Raw genomic sequence first — 25173 nt, forward strand, 5'->3', positions numbered from 1 at the left:
GTGACTCTGTGGCGGCCCCACCAGGGACCAGGTGTCCTGTGCACCTGTGTTCCAGTACCGCGACCCCCGGCCTTTGCACTTGTTTCCTATGCCCCGCCCACCGGAAGGCCACAGAGAGAGGACGCGGGAGGCCCAGCGGGCTGCAGGGCCAGTCCAGGCCCCCAGCCTGCCTGTTGGGTTTACAAAACTGGGCTAGGGAGGAAAAACCCGCCCATATGAGAGTGGGGTGTCCCCTCCCTCTCCTGAGAACCAGGTCTCCCGGATTTGAGCTGAGGCAACCAGGGCCTCTGTACCCCCAGGAGCTGACTCAGGAGTGACTCACTGCTGATTCTGTGAGTAGTCCTACAAGGACGGAGCAAAACAATGAGATGGGAGGTCGCTAAGCCTGGTGACACGGTGGGCTAGAGTCACCTGGCCTGAGCCCACGGCGGGTGGGGGAGCAAGTCCTGGGCCACAGAGGGTCTGTCAGCTAACTCCCTTCCCCCCGGGAGTGCCCCTCTCCCGCCCTCTCCTCTGCAGCGGGGGCCCTGGCCTCCTGGGCCTGCCCTCCAGAGCACCCCCCCCAGAACCTCATCCTCACCCACCTGGGGTTCCCTGCAGCCCATGGATGTGCCAACTGAGGGCTCTGTGGTTGTGTGAACCCGATGGTGGTTCACACAAAGAGATTCATTCTAAAAGTCAAGGAAGCAGCTAGGTGCGGTCATGCCGGCGGACTGCTTACAAAGTGTCTCCGGCTACAAATTGCCCGTGAAGTGAGTTTCTGAGAAGGCAGCGTGGGGTTCTGGCTGGCTGGCTTTTTGGCCCCCTTCCTAAGGAGCAGCTTCTCAAACATTGGTTCGTGTTGTTTTGATGACCCTTGTGTTGTTACCAGATCACAGTAGATGCCTTGGGGTTGGTTTTATCAAAAAACAAACAGGGCCCTGGCCTCCTGCTCACCTGGGAACCAGCCTGGGGAGGGAGTGGTGACTCAGGTCAGCGCCACATCCAAATCCCAGCCCTCCCTTTGTGACCCAGTCCCCTCCTTACCTGCCACTCGCCCTGCCCCCTCTCCCGCCTTCAGCCCGTGCCCCCTCTTGCTGTGCCTCCTCCTCCCTCTGTCCTCCGAGCTCTCCCAGCACCCCTCGCCCCTTCTTCTGCCCCTGCTGCTTCTCCTCATTCTTCCCCTCTCCGTCTTCTGTTCCTCATGTTCTCCCTGGTCCCCGGTAACAGAGGATCCCCCACAGAAGCCCCTGAGGGAGGGAACGGGTAGGGGTATTGCCAGGACACTCCAGTGGGGGTGGGTTCTCTCTGATTTGGGCTCTCAGCCTCCAGGGAGCCCCCAGCGCACCCTCCTGGAGGAGCTGGATGGCGGGCTGGGAGCGCAGGCTGGGCGCCAAGTGGGGAACCAGCACCTGGGTCCCCACCGCAGCACCGTATGCATTGACCCCTCTTTGCTCAGGGCTGGGGCATCCAGGAGGTGGAAGCCGAGTCCACCCAGTGCCAGCAGAGAAGCCCTTTTGCTCCTGAGTTGGAGCTGGGCTAGGAACACCCCCCAAATCTGGACCATTCTGGGTGGGGAGGACTGGCTGTTTTGGCTCCATGGACCCCACCTGCCTCTGGGGACCACAGAGTCCCTGGGCCTGCCGGCAGTCTCCTCAGGAGAAGTCCCTGGGGCCCAGGGGGCAGCTGTCTCCACCTGCCACAGCCTCCCACACAGAACAGCCCTTCCCAGAGCTCCCCTGACCTCCCCAAGGTGACAAATGTCATTCCAGCAGGAGCTGCCTTAGCTGCGGGCTACTCAGTCTGTCCCTCCACATGCTCTTGCCTCAGGTCTTTAACCCTTGATGAGACGTCCACCCCCACGCCCGGGACTCCATGGTTCTGCCCGCACATCCAGAGCAAGTGAGCACACAGGCACTGAGTCCAGCTCTTGTGCGGTGGCAGCCTCCGTGCCAGGTAAGCCCATGCCCCTCCCTTGCTTCCTCCTCTGAAGGTACTGGAAAAGGGAAAAGCTCAATTCCGCAATCTCCTGCAAGGTCACTGGAGTGTTGGTCCAGGAGAGGGAAGCAGATGTCTGGTGGGTAGTTTCTTGGGAAGATGGCTTTTTCCTGGTAAAAGGGACATACTCACCCAGCATCCTTTCCCATCCACTTCCTTCTTCTAGTCTTGGATGTTGATGTGATGCTTAAACATCAGCAGCCATCTTATCACCATGAGGTGACAAGCTGCTATACCAAATGACAGCAAAGGTTCAGGAGCTGTGGGTGTGAGGACATCGTGGGCCCAATATCCTGTCTTCGACAGCTGCCTCCATCCATGCGTCCCTGCCCTTGTAAGCCGCTGTCGGTCCATCTTCTTTTACTTGTCACTAATTGCATTCCTAGCTGTTATACCTGCTTCAAACCCTCTGTTTTACAGTAGTTTTAGATTTGTAGAAAACTTCTTGGTTTTTTACAGAAAACTCTTTTTGTTATCATGAAAACGGTTATGTTAGATTTCGTCAATCACGTCACATTTAGGTTTTCTTTTAAAGATTTTAATTTTTAAATTTTTTTAAGATTTTTTAAATTTATGTTTGACAGAGCGAGAGAAAGAACAATCACTGTGAAGGGCAGAGGGAGAAGCAGACCTCCCACTAAGCAGGGAACCCGATGCGAGACTCGATCCCGGAATTCTGGGATCATGACCTGAGCTGAAAGCAGATGCTTAACTGACTGAGCCACCCAGGCGCCCTAAGATTTTGTCTTTAAGTAACCCGTGCATTCAGCGTGGGGCTCGAACTCACAACCCTGAGATCAGGAGTTGCTCGCTCCACCAACTGAGCCGGCCAGGCGTCCTGCACATACGAATTTTATCCAAATTATGAAGCCTTTGAGCTCATACCTGCCCACAAGAATCCTGGACCTGCAGAGGCGCCCCCATGTTGTTTCAGGGATCCCCAGGATGTAAAGAATTTATCCAAGAACAAGCCTTTCCTTGTCTCTCTTTCCTGATTCAAGTCTCTTTGTCAGTGCTGCTGCCCCCTAAGGCACCTGAAGGAGTCTCACCACTGCCCCAGCTGATGGGGTCCTGGCGAACTCACCAGTGTCCATGTCGAGTGCAGCCCCCCAAAATGCCCTCCAGCTGGCGGTCAGGGAAAACACACTGTACGGCGCCCGATCAATCGGGAGAATTTGCTCAGCGACTGAGAGGAGCAGATGCCCCGCGAGGCCTGCAGACGCCCTGTGAGCAAGCTGAGGGGACCGGCCAGGCCCCAGGGCCACAGGGGCGGAGAGCAGGTGAGTGGCTGCCGTGGGCCCCCCTGCCTCCTCTCTTGCCCTCATGGTCTACATTCAGGCCATCAGCCAATCCTGTTGGTTTTTCTCCACCCGGGAAATATGTCCAGATGTGGCCACTCGTTCCTCCACCGGCCTGGTTGCTCTCCATCAGGTCCTGCATTTCGGCAGTGGCCTCCTCACCGGGCTCCCTGCTTCTGCTCTGGCTCCAGCAGCCTCTTCTCCGCACAGCTGCACAGCTCTGAGACTGGCTGTCTCCAAGCCTGAGTCTCACGCCACCCTTCAGAACCCTCTGTGGGCTCCTCGCCTCCCTCAGAGGAAATGACGTCATCCTTCTGGCCTCCCCGCCCCCTCCCCCTCACTCAGGGAGCTGCAGCTGCAGGGCTCCCAGGTGTGCACTGGAACACCACAGGCATGCTCCTGCCTCAGGGCCTTTGCACCTGCAGTCTCCGCTTCCTGCAGATCTGCGCTCAGTTGCCACCATGTCACCATCCTATTTACAAGAGCAGCCTTCCCTCCCTCCCCTCTTGCTTCTTCCTTTGCGCTCTTTCCTTCCCTGGGACATGTATTACTGTTTAACATACTATGTTGCAGGGCGTTTCAGTCACCCCAAAATCCTCCTTGTGCCCCTTCCTGGTCAGTTCCCCTGTCCCACCTCCCAGTCCCCGAGTGACCACTGATCTGCATTCTGTCCTTCCTGGTATTTGAGGTAAACAGAGTCATCTAGCAAGTCCTGTCTTGGGCCTGGCTTCTTCGGCTTCAGCGGGATGTCTGTGGGGGCTCCCCCGGCGGCGGTGGTGTGCCCAGGTGTTCCCGAGAGGCCACAGCGCTGAGAGACCTCACCCATTCTCGTGTTGATGGGCCCTTGGGTTGTTTCTGGGTTTGGCTATTTCCCCCTAAAGCTCTGTGAACACTTGGAAGTGTTCACATGTGGACGTGTTTTCATTTCCGCCGAGCCAACACCCGGAAGTGGAATGGCTGGGTCATAAACTGTGTGTATATTTAATTTTTTTTAAAGATTTTATTTCTTTATTAGAGACAAAGCAGGAAACAGGGAGAGGCAATGGAGAGGGAGAAGCAGACTCCCCGCTGAGCCGGGAGCCCGATATGGGGCTCGATCCCAGGACCCTGGGATCATGACCTGAGCCAAAGGCAGAGCTTTAACCCACTGAGCCACCCAGGCACCCCCTATTTTTATTTTTATAGAAAATGTAGGTATGTGTTTTATGTCTTCTCCCCCCCTCCTATTTGTTAGTTACTCATTTTTATTGTAGTTTACAATTATATTATTGTATTTTACAAAAGCACATGCCGCGATTTTTTTAAGGTTCCCAGAGCCGGTTCCAGCGTGGCGGGCTCCGGGCTCCTCAGATACCAGGGGGTGCCCGGAATTCAGCCCAGTCGTGACACGGTCCACCCAGGGACAGCAGCAGCCCCACAGGTGAGGGACTCAGCCCCAGCCCCTCCCCAGATGCCAGTCCCCAGTCCTGTGCTTCCTATCACAGCCTGCAGAGTGGAGCATCCCTCCTCCCCAGCCCTCACAGTGGACTGGAGCAGCTCACAGAGCTCAGGGAAACACGCACGCTTCCCAGCGCATTGATGGGTTGGACCATGTGAGCACACGGAAGCAGAGGCTGCCTGAGGGCCTGGGAGAGAGCAGCCCATCCCTGTGATGCCTGCTCTCCGACTCCCAGCAGCCAGAATGGAGGGGACACAACTGGTTGTCTGCACCCCCCTTCCCCCGGTCTGTGCAGTTGCAGCCCGAGCGGGTCAGGACAGCGTCTGACCGTGGTAGACTGTGAAGAGGTAGTCCTTTACCCCAGGGAGTTTGAGAGGCATTTCTCCCACTTGTGCGAAGGACAGCCTAGGCTCCCTTGGGGCAGCCTAGGGTGACACCTGTCCTGCTGGGATTATTGTTAAAAAGAAATCCAAGGGGCACCGGGGTGGCCCAGTGGGTTAAAGCCTTTGCCTTCGGCTCTGGTCATGATCTCAGGGTCCTGGGATCAAGCCCCACATCGTGCTCTCTGCTCAGCAGGGAGCCGCCTTTCCCCCCACCCCGCTCTCCGCCTGCGTCTCTGCCTATTTGTGATCTCTGTCAAATAAATTAAAAAAAAAAAAATCTTTAAAAAAGAAATCCCAGGCCCCAAATGGTATCACTTGGGCCAAGTCTCCCACCTGGAGTTTAACACCTGACGTGCGTGGCTCCCCCAGAAACAGTCTCTTTTTGTTTTTTTTTTAAAGATTTTATTTATGTGTCAGAGAGAGAGAACACAAGCAGGGGGAGCAGCAGGCTCGCCGCTGAGCAGGGAGCCCGACTCGGGACTTGATCCCAAGCCCAGGAACATGACCTGAGCCAAAGGCAGATGCTTCACCAACTGAGCCACCCGGGCACCACCAGAAACATGGTCTTAAGCGGTGGGTGGGAGCTTTTTGGCAGGCACTAGTGAGGTCATCTGCCCTCACAAGCCTGGCCATCCCCCAAAGAAGGTTTGGAAAGCCACCTCAGACCCCTGTCCTGCCCCGGAGGGAAAGCAGCCTTCTCCGGAGCCATCCTTCCTTTCCTTCTGCTGCTCACTCCCTGCCCCCACTTCTTGTAAACATTCTCCATTTCGTACAGCCCAGAGCTCCCCACTGCCAGGCCCGCACATCACTGATAACGCAAGCCAGTCTTCACATTTCCTCCTCTGGATTTTGTTTCTTAACATGATCCGTGTTCCCAGAAGTGTCCTTAGAGCTGGAGAAATTCTGCAGTCCACCCAGCAGTGACTCGGCTAAAGCAGGGGCTCCCGGCCTCTCAGATCCCCCCGATTTTCAGTCTCTGCACCCCTGGCCTGTCACCATGGCTGCCAGCTGGGCATTTAGGACTGAATCTCCTCGCTCTGGCCAGTGGCACAACCACCACCTCCTACCCTCCCTGCCAGTGACCCAGGGACTGTCCCCAGGGCCCTGGCAACCATTGCCAGCTTGGCAATGTGTGTCCGAAGCAGGGACAAAGCCAGACCTGTGGGACCGGCTCAGTGTTTGGGCATTCGCACACCCTCCATCCCGATAAGCTTCCTCGGCCTCTGTGAGGCAAGGGGGACCTGCTTTCAGTCCAGTTAGTCCGCCAAGGGCTGGGAGAGGGCAGCCACGGTGTCCCCTTGCCCCTCCCCCCCTGTGGGTGTGTCTGAAATGTTCCCTGGAAGAGCTCAGTGTCAGGAGCTCAGGGCTGGCTGGAGTCGCGAGCCCTGGTTGCGGGGGGAGGACAGTGTGGGGCAGGCACGCGGGATGGTCCTGGGGCATCGGCCCTTTGGGGCCCAGACCAGCCCCAGCAGCCTCGGGGAAGCTGCCCAGAAGGCTTGCTGCCTCAGCCACACACCGGGCATGTTCTGGAATGTTCCCTGGCCCTGCCGAGTGCCCCTCAGAACCTCTCCTCTGCTGTCCCTCCCCTCCCCGGCCCCCCTCTGCCTCCTGGATGGGGCTTCCGGCCCTGCAGAGTCCGTCCCTCCTGGTGACTTCCTCTCGCTCATCACTTCTCTGTGCTCTTTTGTTAAACCTCCAGCTCTTTGCTCTGCACGAGGCCCTTCCAGAAAGCAGTGAGGAGAGGACAGGGAGGATCACAGGTAACGTCCCTCACTTCCTCGGCCTCTTTGCTGCATTTGATAATGGCCGGGTCCCAGCGTCATCCCCACCACCCAGGAGCTGCAGTTCACTGTCCAGGACCGAGGCCCCATCTCCCAGATGACCGCCGACTGCCCAGGGCCGTGGTGCCACGCAGCCCTATCCCCGGGGCCTCGTGCCGTGTCCGGTGCGTGTCCATCATGGGCATGCATGTGTGTGCACGTGTGCGCAGGTCTGTGCGTGCTCCTGGGAGCCCAAACGTTCAGTAGGGCGGTAGGCAGTGAGACTACTCAGCTCCTGCCCCCCACAGGTGACTCCCGCCAACGCCTCCCACCCCCCAGCCTCCCACCTCTCCCAAGACCAGTGAGGGAAGGAGCCCAAACCAGCCGCCAAACCCACGGGAAGATTTTCCCAGCTGTTTACCACTGCGGCCCAGACACAAGCCCCTTTGTCTCTGTCCCTCGGGCCCCCCCAGAGGTGGTGTGTGGGGAGGATTTAGAAGACTGACCTTTCTGATTGTAACACCCCACCCGTGACCCCCACCGACTGCAGCAGACAAAGGAGGTTCTCTTGTGCCTGGTGGGGGTAGGGGGTCCTGGTGCCATGGTGGGGGGGTAGGGGGTCCTGGTGCCTGGCGGGGTGGTGGGGGGTAAGCGGTCCTGGTGCCTGGTGGGTGGGTAGGGGGTCCTGGTGCCTGGCGGGGTGGGGGGTAGGCTGTCCTGTGCCCAGTGAGGAGCATAGGGGCTCCTGGAGCCTAGTGAGGGGAGCAGGTAGGTCCTGGCCCTGAGAAGGCGGGGTGGGAGGCCAGCATGGAGAGGCTCTCAGCGCCTTGCCCCTCGTTGCCGTGCATCCGCCCACAACGGAGTATCTCCTGGGGTACTCCCCAGCCATGACTGATGAGTTGATGGACCCTGGGGGGCCTGGCAGGCCCTGGGCCGAGTCTGGGCACCTCCCAGAGACACGTTAGGGCCAGGAGCTGCACAGCTCAGTGTTGTATAAGAAGAAACTGTTCAGGGGCGCCTGGATGTCTCAGTGGGTTAAAGCCTCTGCCTTCAGCTGCTCTCTGCTCAGCAGGGAGCCTGCTTCCCCTCTCTCTGCCCGCCTCTCTGCCTACCTGTGATCTCTGTCAAATAAATAAATAAAAATCTTAAAAAAAAAAAAAGAAGAAGAAGAAACTGTTCATGTTGGGGTGGAGCCAGTACGTGGATAAGGAAGTAGTTACATTTACTCGATGTTCCTGAAGGCTGACTTTGGCCTGAAAGCCAGCTGTGAGGAAGAGGACCCTGGCACGGATAAATAGCCCCTTCTTCAGCCTGGACCCCGGACTCAGGTCTGGCGGGACCTCATCTCTGAGCTTGTCATGAGTCACCGAGAAGGAATTCACAGATGGGGGGAACCAGCCTGCGAGAACCCCGTGCTGTGGCATGCTGAAGCCCTGGGCCCTTGGGGCGCAGGAACCCCCAGGAAGACGGGAGTGTAGTGTGTGCCGGGGTTCGTGCGGGAGTGCTTGGGAAGCCACCGAGCGTCGGGCCTGGCCCCAAGCAGGTGCATGACGGATGTTAGCGTTCCTCTGTGCGTCCGTCCGTCCGTTCCCTGGTTCCAGAGGAAAGATCCATACGGACACGTGTGCACTCGGGGGCCGGTGGCCTCCAGCTCAGAATGACTGCCTGGCGCCCCCGAGCCTCAGCTCCCACACGACCCTCTGCAGACACCTGGGGCTGCTTCTCTCGTCTCCCTCCCAGGTCGCCCCCGGTAGCTTTTGTCCTGGACCTCTTCGGCCTCAGATTCTTTCTTCCCTAACGCCAGCTTCTATAGCCCAGCACCCTGTTCATCACACTTAACCCTTTATACACCTGAATCCATCCTATTTTTTTTTAAGTTTATTTTTTAGTATTTTTTTTAAAAGATTTTATTTATTTATTTGACAGACAAAGATCACAAGTAGGCAGAGAGGCAGGCAGAGAGAGAGGGAAGCAGGCTCCCTGCTCAGCAGAGAGCCCAGTGCAGGGCTCGATCCCAGGACCCTGAGATCATGACCTGAGCTGAAGGCAGAGGCTTTAACCCACTGAGCCACCCATGCGCCCCTATTTTTTAGTATTCTTTATACCCAGCGTAGGGCTTGAACCCATAAACCCGAGATCAAGGGTTGCACGCTCCTCCGACTGAGCCGGCCAGGTACCCCTGCCTAAATGCATTTTAAAACCCTAGAAGTTGGTCTGCCTGGGTGGCTCAGTGGGTTAAGCATGTGCCTTCAGCTCAGGTCATGATCTCCAGGTCCGGGGATCGAGCCCCATGTCAGGCTCCCTGCTCAGCGATGAGTCTGCTTCTCCCTCTCCCTGTGCTTGTGCTCTGCCTTTTGGTTTCTCTCTCCAATGAATAAAGAAAAAAAATCTTAAAAATAAAACACTGGAAGTAGATACACCAGAATGTCAGCAGTGAGTCCCTCTGGGTAGTGGGACTTCTTTTCAGTGTAATTCCTGCAGTGTACGCGTAGGACTTTCGTAACGAGAAAAAACATTCCAGAACTGCATTTCATGGAAGAGTTGGTGGCAGCTTCTGCTCCCTCTCCCCCAGCTGCCAGTGTTTTGCCAATTTGGGAAAGTCTGAAATGTCTTTAGCCTCTTCATCGAGGGACCTTGGTGTCATGGTGGCAGGGACATTTCAAACTTCCGGTGACGAAGTTAAGGCCTCGGAGAAAATGCTTCCATGGAACAGACACACTGGGCGCATGTGCCCGGGGGGCCCGAGGGTGCGCCCAGGCCACAGCAGGTGAAGCCAGGAACGGGCCGGAGCTCTCCTTACTGAGTCGTCAGCAAGTCACCCGCTGTTCCCTTCACCTCATACACCGGATGACAGCCAGAGGAAAAGGGAGCTCCGTATAAAATACCAAACAACTGGGCAAAGGTTCATTGTGAGACATCAGCGAGGAAGACCAAGGAGCGGGCAACAGAGGTGCAGAAAGACGTTCTGTGGGGGCAGTGCCCGAGTGGCCTAAATGTGGGAGCTTGACAACGCCAAGTGCTGACACGGGTGCGGCGCACCTAGAGGGCGCAGGCGCTGCCCTCGGGAACGCAGAATGGCCCCACCACCCTGGAAAGCTGTCTTGCCATTTCTTCTTAACTTAAACTTGCGCTGACCGCATGAGCCATCGATCCCACTGCTGGACGTTCCCCCGGGAGCAATGGAAACGGTGTGTCCTAAAGACTCGTGCACGCACATCCACAGAAGCTTTATTCGTAACAGCCCAGACAGCCCGCCCCACTGTTGGTCGTCGGCTGGTCCACGGACAGATGCACACGGTGCAGCGCTCGACAGGGAGGGGACCAGTGAGGTCCGAGTCACAGGGACAAACCTCCAAGCCAGAGCGCTGGGCAGAGGAGGCTGGACATACAGGAGCACGTACCATGTGACCTTGCTGATTTGAAATTTTAGAGAAGACAACACAATTTAGAGGGACAAAACAAACCCGATGAGTGGTTCTCTGGACCTGGATTTGGGAGAAGACGGTCTCCAGGGGCCCTGCAGCGGTGACAGACACTTTCTCCGTTTTGAGTGAGTGACAGTGACGCCGCTGGGTACGTCCGTCAAATTTTTATCAAACTTCACTGTGAACGTAGATGCGTTTCACTGCGTGCACTTTGAGTGGGAAACCAGAACAGGAAAACTCAAAGGGAACGCGGCTGACCCTCAGCACCGTGGTGGACCCGAGACCTAACTCGACAAAACCATCTGCAGACACCACGGCAGGGAGCCGGCTTCTCTGTGCATCCGGTCTGAGGTCCATCAGACAGCTGGGAAGTACCCGGAGTGAACGCTTACTGGGTTTGGGGTCTGGGGCCCCCGTCGGAGCGCTGAGGAGCTTCTGGGGCTGGGGGACGGCGGCGATGCCACAAGGCAACACAGGCCCTAAGTGTTGCCATGGCATGTGCTTTAAAGTGGCTTCTGTGGCAAATCTCATGTGTCTTTCACCACAATAAAAGTATCTGCCAGCCTCGTGCAGCTGTGAATTGATGGGGAAAGCATCACCGCTCACCCCCTTCACCAGAAAGCCCAGAGCGATGGGGACTGGGGTCGGGGAGTGGGACCCCAGAGAAGATAGTCTGGGCCCAAACGCACGCCGGGATGGGGGCTCAGACCTCTGGCTGTGAGGTTTGGAGCTCCAGGGAGATGGACGCCACTCTGGACACCATCAGACTCACGAGGGGTGGAAGGGAGCGGGCTGTGGGACAGACCGAAGCACCTAGCCCGTGGTTCTCAGCCTTGGCCTCCTGCAGTTTGGGGGCAGAGAGTTCTTTTTTGCCTCTGTGTTTGTGGGGGCCATCCTGTGTGTTGTAGGGTAGGTGCTGATGTCCCTGGCCTCTATCTCCATGAGGTCTGTGACACCTACCCGGTTGTGACAACCCAAAGTGTCTCCCGACATGGCCGGAAGTCCCCTGGGGGCACCATCACCACCACCACCACCACCCCTCCGTGGGAACCATGGCCCTAAGCTGAGGGGGTTGGTCCTAGCCGTGGGACAGTCTGTGGCTCTCTCCATGAAGCTGAGTTCCCGGACGGAGAGTCTCCCCAGGGTCAGGGGCCCGCGCTGCCCCGTCCCGGCCCTCCCTGGAGGAGCGCCCTGTCTGTAAAACAGAGCTTCATACCGAATCACCCTCTGTCACCAGAGAAGTCCCTGTGACTGGCTGGTCCTCTTGGACAGGTCCCTGCAGCCTCCTGATGGACACAAGGCCCTGGAAACAGCGAGCAAGCCCTTCACTGAGGACCCTGACATCTCGCCGGTAGGGAGCCGCTGGCTGTGGGCTTCTGGCCTCCTCACCCACGAGCTTGGGTCTGGGGCTCTGTTCGGGCACGTGTTTGCCTGCGGGGACCCCAGCTCTCGCGTGTGGAAGGCTCACCCGTTACTTCCCCTCCTGGACTCCCCGTCGGCTTATCTGTAAAACCGGGGGAACGTCGCTCACTCGCTGTAGGATCAGATGAGACGATAGCCCAGTGCTCGGCTGGGTGATGGGGCAATGGTGACGCTAAAGAAAGCTCTGGCTGCCTGGTCCCTGGGGCAGTCCCGGGACTCAGCCAGACTAGATCCTGGCCCGCCCTCCCTCCCTCCTTCCCAGAAGGTGCCTCCGGGAGGTGGAAAGGAGGAACCTGAAAGGGCAGCCAAACCCGCAAAGGGGTTCCCAGCCTGGGGCTCGGCTGTGGAACCACGAGCCCTTTGTCAGCGACCTCCAGGTGCCCTTTCCCAGAGAGCAGCTCGCTGGAGGGCTCAGCTGGTCCCTCTGGGCCCTCGGCCCCCACTCCTGTCATCCCAGCAGCCCTACAGGGAGACTCTCCCAGGCCTTGGGGAGAGGCTGCCCATTGCCACCCCGGCCCCCTCCCCAGGGTTGGCTGCCCCTTCCTGTCAGCCAGGAGTGCCAGGGGCGGGGAGCTCCCAGGCATATCCTACAGGGACGAGTGGGTGGTGCCCCTGCGCTGGCACATCAGATGGAGCCAGGGGCATGTGGCCACGCGCTGGGAGACCTTCGGGAGAAGCAGGGCCAGGGAAGGGGCAGGATCTGGCTGGGAGAAACAAGGAGCCCAGGGGCGCCCGGAGCCCGGTGTCAAGTGTCTGTCCTCTGGCATGTCTGTGGGGATGGGACGGGAAGCAGTGAAGGTCCTGCTCACGACTTGTCCCTGGGACTGAGTCTGGCCTCGGCCGCTGACTCCCTGAGTGACCTCAGGGAAGGAGCTAAATGTGTCCCCAGCTGATTCTTCAGCTATGAGATGGGAATGAAGCAGGGATGTGACGTTGTCAGGCCTGGCCTGAGGGAGTGCTGGGATGGCAGGCCACCTATGAGTCCCCGGAAGCTGCAGCGGGGAGGGGACCGCAGAAGAGCTTAGGCAAGCAAATCCACCCGCTCGCGGGAAGGCTGGAGAGGAAAGTGTTCTCCTGCTCTAGGCAGATGCTTCGACGTCTCTGCCCCCTCGAGGGGCCCGTCTCAGGCAGGACCTGTCGGCTTTCTTCCTCGCCCCTGCCCAGGGCTCGGCCGGCGCAGCTTGGGCGCTCAGAGCCAACACGAGGCCCTCAGCTCTGGGCCATCCCTTGCCTCGGTTAATGTCACCGTGGGTGACCATCCCTCCCCACCCCTCCTTTGCTCTCCCCATGTCCTGTGGGCTTGGCTGGGCTACAGGGCTCACTTGCTGGGGGCTGGGGCTGGAATGCAGCAAGTGTCCGTGCCAGAGGCGCCATCTCCAGCGCCCCTCGTGGCGGGGGTGGTTGGGCAGCGCCGGGGCTAGGGGCTCAGCCCACATGCAGCTGGCGGGACCCGAATGGCATTGGGAGGCGAGGCCAGAGTGGAAGAGGAGGCATGATTTGGGGACTGGCTCAGGGAACAGGGCGGAGAAGGGCCTCAGGAAACAGCCTCTCCTTGGACCCGCTGCGGACTTCGAATGCCCAGCGTACAGTGAAAACACAGGGCTCCTTGATTCACACTTGTCAAGAATTTCAGGATGATGACGTCAGAGCACCCAGCCAGGCGGGGGCCCTTCTGTGCGGCTGTGTGGGTGACACCCCATGACACTGTCCTGGGTGCCATCTTCTCATTAAGTCCCTGAAGCCTGTAGGAAACGCGGGTTCCCCTCACGTCCTTGTGCCCAGCCTCCAGGACCCCTCCCGCCCAACCTTGCCTCTGCAGAGCCTCCTGGGAGCTCCGTCCGCGTCCCGTCGCTCCTGACCTTGAGGCCTAAGTCCCACGAGCCTCCTGGAAGCCGGGCTGTTGTTCCTGGCCTCTCTGGTCCTGCCTGCAGCCCCTCCCCCAAGATGTGGCCCCTCCCTGCCCCTCCCCTGGCTGTCCAGCGTGCAGCCCTGCACACCTGCCCAGTGACAGAGGTGACAGAGCTGGACCCGCCCTCTCTCCTTTCTGTCCCCCCTCACCCCCCACACCACCACCCCCCTCCCCCCGCCACCCTCCTTCTATACACACCTGCCCTTGAGAGGTGCTGAGGGAGCTCCCAGGCATACGTGGGGCAGAGGAGAGTAGGGGAGAGCCCGGGATCCAGATCTAGGCAAGGGCTGAGCAAAACTCGGGGCTCCAGAGGGTCCCCAGATGTGCTGACTCTGCAGTGTTTCCCCGAGCTGAAGCCCCCAGAGCAGGCCTGACCTGAGCCCCCTGCCCCGCCAAGGCCTGGGGTGCAGGAGGGAGGAGAGAAGGATACAGACTTCTGGGCAGGCTGCTGATAAAAGCACTAAAAGCTCAGGAAGGATCATAAGCGTGGGGCATCGGGATGGGAGCGAGTGAAGGATCCCCTCTTTCTGGGGCCTCGGAGCCTCAGAAGTCAGCGGCAGGCGCCCCCTCAGGAGAGCGCTCAGTCCCGAGACCTCCCTGGGTCTCTGCTCACGTCACACTCAACTCTGTCCCCTCCATGGGTCCCTTGCTCTGTCCTAGAAGGGCCCATGTTCCCGACGGTTCCACTCCTGACCTCTCCCACTGGCTTGTCTTAGGACCCCTCCTCTGACAGCACATGACGTGTCTTGGGTTAGGGTTGCCAGATCCAGCAAATAAAAATACAGAACCGCCAGCTAAATGAATTCCAGATAAACACAGAAAAATCTTTAGTATACGTATATCTCACGCAGTGTCTGAGATATATTTAAAAAAAAAAAAAAAGTATGTGTGTGTGTATATATATATATATATATATATATATATGATGTAGTTACACTTTTTTTAAGATTTTATTTTTCTTTAAAGATTTTATTTATTTATTTGACAGAGATCATAAGCAGGCAGAGAGGCAGGCAGAGGGAGAGGAGAAAGCAGGCTACCTGCTGAGCAGAGAGCCTGATGCGGGACTCGATCCCAGGACCCTGGGATCATGACCGGAGCTGAAGGCAGCGGCTTTAACCCACTGAGCCACCCAGGCACCCCTGTAGTTACACTTTTAAAAATGCAGTGGTTGATACTTACTTTGGTAAAACATTATTTATTTATCTGAAATGCTGAAATTTGTGTATCTGGCAACCCTCCTTGAAAGGAGTCTGGGAATATCCGAACGGGAAGGAGCTGGGGCCGGGAGCATTCTGGAGCTTGGTAGGACAGCCATCGGCCATCTCTCAGCCTGTGCTTTGCAGTCAGTGGGTCTGACTGCCCCGAGCCTGCCCCTTTGTCTGCGTCTCCTTCTCCTCCTCCAGCCCCTGCCCTTCTCGCGCGTCCTCCTCCCTTCCCATCTGATGTGGTCACAAGGCAGCGACTGCTCTCCCTCTTCAACGCTGTCCCGTTTCTGACCATCCTTGTTGCCATACAGGGGTGGGGGGCCACTGGGAGGTAGGGTCCCCCCTTGAAGCTGCCAGCCCCGAGAAAGTCCCCTGTGGAAACGGCCAGGAGTCTCCTACTGAAAACAGATTTTTCTTTGAGCAATCCAGGGAGCCGCTAGCGAGGGAGGGTGGGGAGCCCAGGGGCTTTTCTACAACACCGGAGGAAAACAGTCAGATGAGCTCGTCAAAATGTGTGCTCACACGTATTCTCCAAATCCCCTTTACTACTGACAGATCCCGGGGCACGTCTGAAAATGCCTGTGACTTTGAAGTCCGGATAAGTGTCATTGTCAAGGTCACGGGCACTGCTGATGAGCTTGGTGTGGTCACACGCACACGTGAAGGAAACACCAAATTTCCAGTAGAAAACACCCAAAATAAACAGGTATCTTTCCCTCCACCCCCAGCCACATTCATGGATTCTCTGAAATTTGCCCACGGACCCCAGATGAGAACCACAAAGTGGGTCCCAAGCAGCCTTTCAAAAGGGTAAGAAGCAGAACAGAGAAAAATGTCAGCAAGGGTCTGGGGTTCCCAGCCCAAGTGAACCCCGGCCTTGCTGCCTGCCGCCGTGTGACGCAGGCCAGGCTGCTGGGCTCTCTGTGCCTCAGTTTGCTCGTTTTCCAGGCAGGAGCCACTGGAGGCCTGTGCCCACGGGGTCGCTCGGGTGCAGCTGGACCCGACAGCCGGCGCCAGCTGCCAGCCTTGGCTGTGCGTGTGCTCGGTGGCGAGGTGCAGAACCTGCCTTCCTGCGGTCACCGTCCCCCAGTGTTTGGAAGCCCTGTCCCTGGAGGTCGTTGGGACTCGAGGCAAGCTCTCGTGTGGGATCGCGGGCTCGGGATGGGGCACACAAAGAACGGGCGTGCCCGGGGTCTGCACGAGCTCCCAGGCTGCTCTCACAATCACACCTCCAGGAGCCTGTCTTCAGCTGCCTTCGCCCTACGGGTCGCACCGCCTGGAATGCCCTCGGCCCTGTCTCCACCGGGCCAGGCGTCCCTTCACCTGCAGGCCCAGATGCTGCCTCCTTTCAGAAGGGGTGGGGGGGGCCACTGGGAGGTAGGGTCCCCCCCTGAAGGAGGGAGGATCCCTGGAGGCAGGGTCCCCGCAGCATGCCCCTCTTCCTCTGCCTCTGTGCGGGTGCCGGACTCAGTGCCCTGCCTGTGTCCCCGTGGATGCAGCTGCCGCCACCTGCTTCCGCCTCCATCCCCCACAGGGCACCCTTCAGGCGGACCCCTGGCCTCTTCTCTTAACCGTGAGGGGCTGGGGGAGCCCAGGCCCCGGCAGAGGTGCGCTCAGAGAGCGGGGATGTGAATGGCTGGCTTCCCTGAGGCCCGTCACCCACTCGGTGAAGACCAGGACTGAGCCTGGGCCGTCAGAGGCCCACTGGATGCGCTTGGGGTCAGCACGGGGTAGGAGGCGTCCTTGGAGCCCAGACTCCCGAAAGATGGGAGATCTCGGAGGCCCAAGTTCTGCACAGGCAGAATCCCCGAGGCCTGGGGCGTCAGACCCGCTCCTTCCGCACCCTGCACCCTCACTCCGGAAGCCTCGTCCCCTGCCAGCTGGGAAAGCTTCGGTCACACCCCGGACCCAAGGACCACACGTGGAGCCGCCGTGCTTGCAGAAGCATTATTTATTGCCGGATTCCAGCTGAGGTCGACTCAGCTCCCCTCAGCCCCCTCGGCTCACCCCGAGCCCTACTTGCATTCAGTCGAGGTAGGGGGTGGTGCAGTGGTCTCCTCCTCCTCCGCCTCGGGAGGGTAGTCCCAGTGAAAGCAGAGGCCTGAAAGGCCTAAAATCTTATGCTGACCACAGATTCCTGTGAGCACCTTCCCACCACCACCGGCCAAGAAGGTGTTGCCACTTTCCCGCCCAAACGTGGCGTAGCGTCCCCAGTCTGTGGATATGAGCAGGGACCGGATAAACACCCTGTGGGAGCCGAAGATGGTATTGATGTGTTCTCCCGGCTGCAGGAGGAACTCCTGGGTCGTCCCACCTGAGGTGCCAAACACCGGGCCCCAGGAGTCGCCACATCGCACCTGGATGCTGGGAGACGGGGCGGGGGGGAGCTGGAGGCCAGAGCCGGGCCGGCCCCCCACTCCCCGGGCACTCCGTCCCCTTGCGAGGACAGCAGTTCCTCACTGCTGGTAAACATCCCCAGCCCGCGGACAGAGCTGTCGCCCTCACACCCCTGCTCTGATGCTTTCGGGCCCTGTGGGCTTGGGCTGGTCACCCAGCCTCTCTGGGCCTCGGTTTCCTTATCTGAAAGTGGTTTGGGGGGCAGTCAGCGAGATCATTCATCAGGGACCCCTTGGGCGGTGCCAGCTGCTGTCACTGCACACAGTGGGGAGCTGTCCCCAGACCCAGCTTGGACTTTGAGCCCCAGTTACTGACTAGACCAGGTCCCCGGCCTGAGAAGCAGGCGACTCCCGTGGTCACCTGGGGGAGTCCCACTAGCTCTGCCCCTCGGGCCTCCCTGTTCCCTCCACACGCCTCCTCCCGATGGCCCCACTCTGACGCCCGCGCTCTTGCCAGGACCCTGGGTGTGCAGACCACGGATCCGTCCGGGCCTGGAGCAAGGTTAGGGCAGAGACCAGCTCTGGGCCTTCACACATTTCTGCTGACTTGTGTTCCGCCAGTGTCCTTTCTGACGTCCCTGCCTTTCCTCCCACCCTCCCCTGGACAGACCGCCCTCGGGCTCCCCATCGGGCATCTGGAGCAGAGTATCTTGAGCCTCTCGGACTGAGAGGCTGTTTGGGGTTGAAGGGAGAAAGGAGGGAGGAGCATCATCTCCCCCTCTTTTTAGATCAGCCCAGGAAGCCCGCGGGACTTGCAGACTACGGGAGGGGCTGACTTGCGGGGGAGGGGGCGCCTAACGGGGACGAGCAGGGAGCTGGTGGCTGTCTGCTTCTCAACTCCCAGGGTCATCCCGAGCCCCCCTGCAGGCACGCGGGGACGAGGTGCGAAGCCCCCTCCGCCGGCTGCTAAGGCCGTGGCGATGGGGCTCCGGTCCCTACTCACCTCTTCACCAGGCCAATGAGATCCACGGCCACCCGGACTCCGGTGATTTCACAGTCACTGGAGGTGCTGAAATATGTGCCTCCTCCGACCCCATACATCTCTAGACGGACGAGGGGACCAGCAGGGGAAGAGAAGGGCACCACAGGCTGACCGGGAGCATGTCCCTGCCCCGAGCTGGACACAGCCCTCCAGACAGCCGCGAGGCCCTGGGACTGGAGTCGTTGGTTTGTGCAAAGGGTGAGCGTGGGCCCCCGGGGGGCGGGCTGGGGCTGTGGTGAGGATGCCCCCCCCCCCGGGGGGGCGGCAAGCTGGGGGGTCAGACCCAGTGAGACTTACGCTCTGCCCAGCAGGTGGCGCTCCACAGGAGGCCGAGAGTCAGCCCCAGCAGCATGGCCTCTGGATGGTGAGTCCCAAGGCTCCTGGAGGGAAGAGGACAGGCCCCTGCCTCTGAGGGGGGCCCCCGTCGGACCTCGCCAGGCCCCATCGTGGGAGGGGAGCACCATCATACCTGACCGTGAGTCTTGTCGCCCAGTCCCGGTGGCACAATGCCTTGTGTCTGGGCACTCTCCCCCCGGCCCTTTATACCCACCCCATCCCTGTGGGCCCCCATCCAGAAGGAAGGAGTGAGGGCCACGGGGGGAGCAGGAAGGAATGGCGGTGAGGGCTCTTCCTGGGGGAATCCCAGAGCCATCCTGGGGGAGGCTCCCGGACATGCTGTGTTTATTATCTTGGCTTCATGGCCTACACAAACAAAATGGGACAGTAACGAGCGTTTCTCTGCCACCTCTGGGCCTCCCTCTTCAGCACCTGGACTAGAACGGCACTTTAAGTGGAGGGTTGCTGAGACACCCCCCTCACCAGCTTGGCCAGACGGGTCTGCACCCGGTGGGGGGCTGCAGTTGGGTGCCCACCGGGGCTCCTGCCTTGTGTAGAACCGGCCCCAGGACCTTGTTCAGGCCTTTGTGGAGCTTGGGGTCTCGTGGGCTTCCAGGAGCTCAGGCCCAGCTGCCCCTGGACCGTCAGAGAGAGTTGGACCTTGTGCCCAGCTCCAGGTAGAAGAGACCCCAGAGGCTGGTCCCCCCATGGTGTGTCACTTGGAAGACAGTGACGGTCTTTCCTTTGTGCCCAAAGCAGATGGCGCCGGGACAGGCTGGCCACAACAGGCCTTGGGATGACCCAGGCACAGAGGATTGGGGAGAGGGCGATTCTCTAGGCCAGTGCCCCTGGGCGCTCCTGAGGTCAGGCTTAAGGGTCAGACATACCTGGGAGATAACGGGCCACTTGACGAGGGCTGCGGGTCTGAGGCCCCTGCCAGCGCCGCCGCTGGAGCCAGACTGGGTCCAGATCTTGGCTTCCCTGCGTGTGGGGCTTGCTGCTGGGAGCTCCCACCACCCCAACACGATCAGGTCATCTGCTGTCCGTGAGCTGCGGTACAGCCTCCTTGTGGACATTGTGAGAATTCGGGGGGCCTTCTCCTGCAAGGGCCCGGCCATCGTGGACTCATCTGTGCTGCCAGGTGGGCAAGGTCGTCCTGGGCCATGTCCTCTGAAATCGCTAAAGATCAGAAACAACACGCTTGTCCGTTTGGTGACCGGACACATAAATGATGGTGTTAGCAGTGCAGGGGAGCACTCCGTGGGCTCAAGGAAGGAGGGATGTGTGGCCTGGGCCGGGAGCCAGGCTCAGCACAGACTGGGTGTTCGGGAAGGTCCCATCAGGTCACAAGAAGTGGGTGCTGAGAACGGCCTTTTATGTGCACAGACCCAGTCTGGAAGCGCGGGCTCCCCCTCCTGCTTTCGCTGGGATGCCGGTGTTGGGGGGCTGGGGACGGCGTGGAGGCCCTGTCTCACGGGACCTCCACTCCCTACGTGCCTCCGAGGTACCCAGGCCAGGGGTTGGCAAACCACGGCCCACGGCCACATCCCACTTCCCACCCCCATGCTGCACAGCCCAAGAGCTAAGAACACTTCTTAGTTTTCGAAGGTTAGAGACAATTCAAAAGAATAGCACTTTGTGACACATGAAAGGCCAATGAAACTCCACTGGCACGGTCCAAAGAAAGTTTTCCAGGCACACAGCCAAGCCCATTCACGGGCTCGGCGTCTGGGGCTGCTGTCTCCCCACAGAGCTGGGCCACTGTGACACTCTGTGACCCAGAAAACCTGCCACGTGTGTCCTCTGGCCCTTTACCCACAAAGTCAGCGATCCTGCTGCCTCGCTGGTCCCCAGTCTGGAAGAGAGGCGGTCCCGTCCACAGCATCTCCCAGCCAGCCCCCCGTGGGGAGAGCGAGGGCTGCTTTGGACAGGACCCTTCCTTCTGGGCCTGCGCTGGTCTCTCTGCAGAGGCCCCTTATGGCTCAGCCATCCCCCACTGACTCACGTTGAAAGCCAGGGGCTCCCCACCTGGCCCCCATGCTCCTCGCCCCTCCCAGAGGCCCTCGGGCCCACTGAGGGAAGGGGCAGGGGCAGCCAATCCCCTCCTGAGGCCCTAGAGCCTCCTGTGGGGCGTAGGCAGTGGAGGTGGCGGAGGCCCAGGACCTTGGCAGACGTGGCTTGGGAGGAGGGGATGGGGGTTGCACAAAGGGGGCTCTGTTTCTCACCCCACTCAATCACTGGGTGCTTTTGTGGTTGTCGCTGCCAACTCAGGTGCCTTCTTCCTAGTGCCAGGCTGGCTGGGCTTGCACCCAGGAGAATCTGTGAGAACCGGAACCCCAGGGAGCACTGCCTGGGGGGCGGGGGAAGGCCCCGGGGAGCAGTACCTGGGGGGTAGAACCCCAGGATCACTGACTGGGGTGGTAGAACCCCGGGGAGCGCTGCCTGGGAGGTAGAACTCTGGGATCCTACTGGGGAGTAGAACTCAGGGGAGCACTGCCTAGGGGTTGACTAGAAGAGCCAGTCGCTGCCTAGATGACAGGGGTGCCAGGACGTGCCAAAAAGCACACACGAGGGACATTTTCAGAGGGCAGGACTCACATGCACACAACATGCGGTCACACTCGGACACACCCTCAAGCTCGCACGCCTGCCCGGCTTTGTCCACACACAGGGCCTTGCACAGGACCTGCACGTACGCACACATGCACACCTCCTGAGGGGCCCCCTCATCCCCTGTGGCGCAGCGCTGGCCCTGGGGAGGCTCAAAACAGGCCCTTTGTCCCTCAGGGCGAGAGCTCCCCACGAGGGGATTTGCGAGGCCATAATCCCCACCAAGCACTCGCTCAGACCTCGCTGCCAGGAGCGGAAACAATGCGGCCTTCTCCCAGCAGAGGAGAGGTGCTGGACCGGCTCACCCTCCCGTCTGGATGTGGGGACTGGGGAGGCCCCTCTGTGCCCTGCAGCCTGTGGCACAGCAGACATGAAAGCCTCCGGTTCTCACCGATGCCCCGCTCTAAGCTAAGCATTTTTTCCGCTTCTCCCCAGAGAAATGCAACTCCTATTTTGGAAAACCACACATTTTGTCTAATCTTTTACGCAGTTCAAACTCCACGGGGCGCCTGGGTGGCACAGTTGGTTGAGTGTCTGACTTTGGCCCAGGTCATGATCTCGGGGTCCTGGGATCCAGCCCTGCGCAGGACCCCAGGGTGAACTCTGCGCTCAGCGGGGAGCCTGCTTCTCCCTCTCCCTCTGCTCTGCTCTCTACTCATGCTCACTCTCTCAGTAAATCCTTATTCAGCCCAAAATCTCTGAAGGACAACGTCCCTTGCTTCTTCTAATCTCTGCTGGCTGCCTGCTGGCCTGGGTGCTTCTCTGCTCATAGCTACACCCCTGCAGTCTCTCCTCCTCCCTCACCTGCGCTGCTCCCCGTGTCTGTGGCTTCTTTTCCCGTCTTCCGTAAGGACGGCTGGTGTTGCATTCATGGCCCATTCTATCCAGGAGTGTCTCGGGATCCCTACCTTAATTACATCTGTGAAGACCCTTTTTCCAAATAAGGTCCCATCAGAGGTTCTGGGTGGACATATCCTTTTGGGGGGACCACGATCTAACCCATCACAGGACACTACCCAGCCAGCCTGAGGCTTGGCTGGGAGCCTCTCCCGAACTCCAGAGCCAGTGCATCCCACCTCCAGATGGCCAGAACCCCTCCCCCAGGCCCCCACCCTCATCGTCTCAAACCCATCTGCCTCTCTGCTTTGAGAGGCCTGCCCCGTAGCAGGGGTCCAACACTTAGAGCAGGATTCCCTTTGTAAACGTCTCCTCGTTTCCTGGAGTTCAGAGGTCTTGGGGTCCGGGACCCCACCCTGACGCACACCGTACCCCATCCTTCCACCTGTCTGCCCTTGAACCTGCCTGCCCAAACAGACTCCAATGTCCAAGCAATGGACAGCAATGTCCAAGCAACTATGCTTACTTCCACATGAGGGCATTTAGGATATCTCTCCCTTCCCTGTCCTTTTTTGTTTGTTTGTTTTGTTTTGTTTTTTTTTACTGCTTTGACTTTTTTGTTGTTATGGTTAGATTACCACTTTTACAAACTGAGAAGCTCTTTTTTTTTTTTTTTTAAGATTTTATTAATTTGACAGCAAGAGAGCACAAGCAGGGGGAGTTGCAGGCAGAGGGAGAGGGAGAAGCAGGCTCCCGGCTGAACCAGAAACATCAGTGCGGGGCTTGATCCCAGAACCCTGGGATCATGGCCCAAGCCGGAGGCAGAGGCTTAACCCGCTGAGCCACCCATGCCCCTCAGAAGTGTTTTTTTAACCTATAAGTTTACAAAGGATATGAAAGTGGATGCCCTCAGGGTCAAAACAGGCTGGGAGGTGGGTCCCTCTTCCTTTGTTGGAGGAGAGCCATGGCGTCCTCCTCCTTGTTTAAAGTCCTTTGAAGACACGAAGTCCATTTGACGGAAGCACTGCGCCTGTAGACACGTTAGCCAAAGGAATGCTTAGGAGCAGGTGCTGAGATTTATAAAAATTTCCCCGAAGATGTCGTGTTTTGTTGTTTTTCAGTAGGCTGTACGCCCAGTGTGGAGCGAGCTCGAAGCTGGAACCCACGACCCTGAGATCAAGACCTGAGCTGAGATCCAGTCAGACGCTTAGCTGATGGAGCCGCGCAGGTGCCCCAGACGTTGGTCAACAACCCAGATGTCCAACATGAAGAAATTAGTTCAAAGTTCGGTTCTGGTGATCTTTTTTTTTTTTTTTTAAGATTTTATTTATTTATTTGACAGAGAGAGAGATCACAAGGAGGCAGAGAGGCAGACAGAGAGAGAGGAAGGGAAGCAGGCTCCCCGCTGAGCACGGGGCTCGATCCCAGGATCCTGAGATCCTGACCTGAGCTGAAGGCAGAGGCTTAACCCACTGAGCCCCCCAGGCACCCCTCGGTTCTGGTGATCTTGAAGGGTTTCTTCTCTATGCTCCTTTTGTGGACTTGTATGTCCTAAGGAGGACACGTTGATTTTAGAATCACCATCTTGAGGGTATTTGGACATTGCAAGCGGGTCTGTCCCCCACGCAGGGTACGTGCAGAGTCTCCAGGTGACTGTGCGCTTCTCACATGCGAAGGAGCGCAGCCTGCTCCGTGGGTGCCTGGCTCTGTACCTGGCCTTGGACTCTGGAAGGGAGACACCTCCAGAGGGTGGAGGGAAGGGATCCCGCAGACACAGAACGGGGCTAATGGCAATGGGGACGCATGGGGCGGGGGCGGGGTCCTCATCCCATACAAATAAGTATGGGGACAGAAACATCGCTTCAGGCCCCCAAGTCACCTGCATGTTCAGCTACCTGCTTTTTAGCAAACAGGCCGTGGGGGACCAAGCCCGGGAGCCCTGGCCTGCCTTCTAGAAGAGCCCCTGTGCAGCTCCAGCTCAGCAGTGCCCCCTTGTGTCAGAGGGCGCACATGGCAGAGACAGGTGCTGGAAGCCCCGAGAACTTACGGAAGGAAAATCCACCCCAGGAGATGGAGGGTATCGGATCAGCGGCTCCTAGGAGAGGGAGGGACCCAGGGGACTGCCAGGACCCAGCTTGGCCCTGGAGATGGGGGGCAGCGTCTTACAGGTCTCTTGTGAAATTCCCCCCAAGACGAGGGTTCCATGATCAGGTCAGTTTGGGGAACGCTGGCTAATTTTGGCTCTTGGGTTTGCTGCCCTCACCCCTAATGCCCCTGACTGCCTTTTCCCCCTCTTCTTTCCAGTAGAAATGGGACATCGACACCGTATTTCTGCCGTTTTGGCATCTCTTATTTATTCTTTCTTGTGTCCGCTGCCTCATCTGGCCTCGTCCTCGGGCGCCACTTCTAGGAACTGCTTCTTCCGATTCCTCCCAGGAATTTCAGGTTTCAGGCCCCCAGTGATGACGCCGGTCCCACCGGGGCAATCCAAGACATCTCCCCATGTCACACCGCTGGCTCAGCCAACACACTCAGTCTCCGGAGATTAGGATGTTGACATCCTTGGGCTCCGTTCTGTTCCCTGCCGCAGGGGCCTCCCTGGGGAAGGGCAGGCGGGAGGTCCCGCCTGAGAATGACATCACGTTGCCCTCCCCCTTGACTGGTTGTTAGCGGATCTAGAATTCAAAACCCACGTAACTTTGTCTCCGATCTCTGAAGACCCTGTAGCACCAGCTTCTCGCTCTTGTTCCAGAATCTTGGTAGCTATTCTATTGTTGCTGATAGCGGCGGTCCTGGCGTTTGTCCTTGGAAGTGGCAGGCAGGTGGCTTGAAAGTGCATCAGCAGACCCTCCTCCATAAGCCTGAGAAAATGTCACCTGTCCACACACCCAACCAACTGGATTCTTGTTTGGTCTTTAAATGCACTTACTGGCTTTGTTTTCTGATTACAACATGATAGGAAAGGGGTAGCGAAGGAAATCTGAAAAAGGCTTAAAAGGATGGTAAGCGCCTAGACGGCTATCACCCAGGGGTGACAAGTGTGGACACTCCGGTGTGTCCCTAGTTGTACCCGACTCTCCACATGCTATGAAATGCACGAAGCTCTGGACTGTGGTTATGCATAGAACCCATCCAAAATACTTCCATTTCTCCATAGTTAATCTTTTTAAATTTTATTTATTTATTAGAGAG

At 58.6% G+C, this 25173-nt stretch overlaps 2 protein-coding genes and 1 long non-coding RNA gene across 9 annotated transcripts; 2 read left to right on the plus strand and 1 right to left on the minus strand.

Annotated features, from left to right (window-relative positions):
• Positions 1–68: 68 nt before the first annotated feature.
• LOC125090377 (uncharacterized) lies at positions 69–16809 on the plus strand. Of its 6 annotated transcripts, XM_047712997.1 has the most exons (8): positions 69–971; positions 1810–1935; positions 2979–3257; positions 4582–4695; positions 6796–6856; positions 11554–11632; positions 15376–15526; positions 15769–16809. In XM_047712997.1, exons 3-8 carry the CDS (start codon positions 3177–3179, stop codon positions 16450–16452), a joined length of 1170 nt encoding a protein of 389 aa, XP_047568953.1. In that variant the 5' UTR covers positions 69–971; positions 1810–1935; positions 2979–3176; the 3' UTR covers positions 16453–16809. The 6 variants fall into 6 exon arrangements, with proteins under 6 accessions (XP_047568953.1, XP_047568951.1, XP_047568954.1 ...); XM_047712995.1 differs by having other exon boundaries at positions 69–1935; XM_047712998.1 differs by lacking the exon at positions 2979–3257.
• ZG16B (zymogen granule protein 16B) lies at positions 16756–18750 on the minus strand. The gene is made up of 4 exons (XM_047713008.1): positions 18668–18750; positions 18496–18578; positions 18160–18259; positions 16756–17184 (listed from the first exon to the last, which is right to left on the minus strand). The coding sequence occupies exons 2-4, from the start codon at positions 18548–18550 to the stop codon at positions 16836–16838; spliced, it is 504 nt and encodes a 167-aa protein (XP_047568964.1). The 5' UTR covers positions 18551–18578; positions 18668–18750; the 3' UTR covers positions 16756–16835.
• LOC125090385 (uncharacterized) lies at positions 18520–24507 on the plus strand. 2 transcript variants are annotated; one of them, XR_007124321.1, is made up of 3 exons: positions 18520–18673; positions 23103–23276; positions 24289–24507. It is a non-coding gene; the product is annotated as an uncharacterized LOC125090385 (long non-coding RNA). The 2 variants fall into 2 exon arrangements; XR_007124322.1 differs by having other exon boundaries at positions 23103–23265.
• Positions 24508–25173: the final 666 nt, after the last annotated feature.

Source organism: Lutra lutra, chromosome 18 (genome assembly GCF_902655055.1).
Source record: "Lutra lutra chromosome 18, mLutLut1.2, whole genome shotgun sequence".
NCBI lineage: Eukaryota > Metazoa > Chordata > Mammalia > Carnivora > Mustelidae > Lutra > Lutra lutra.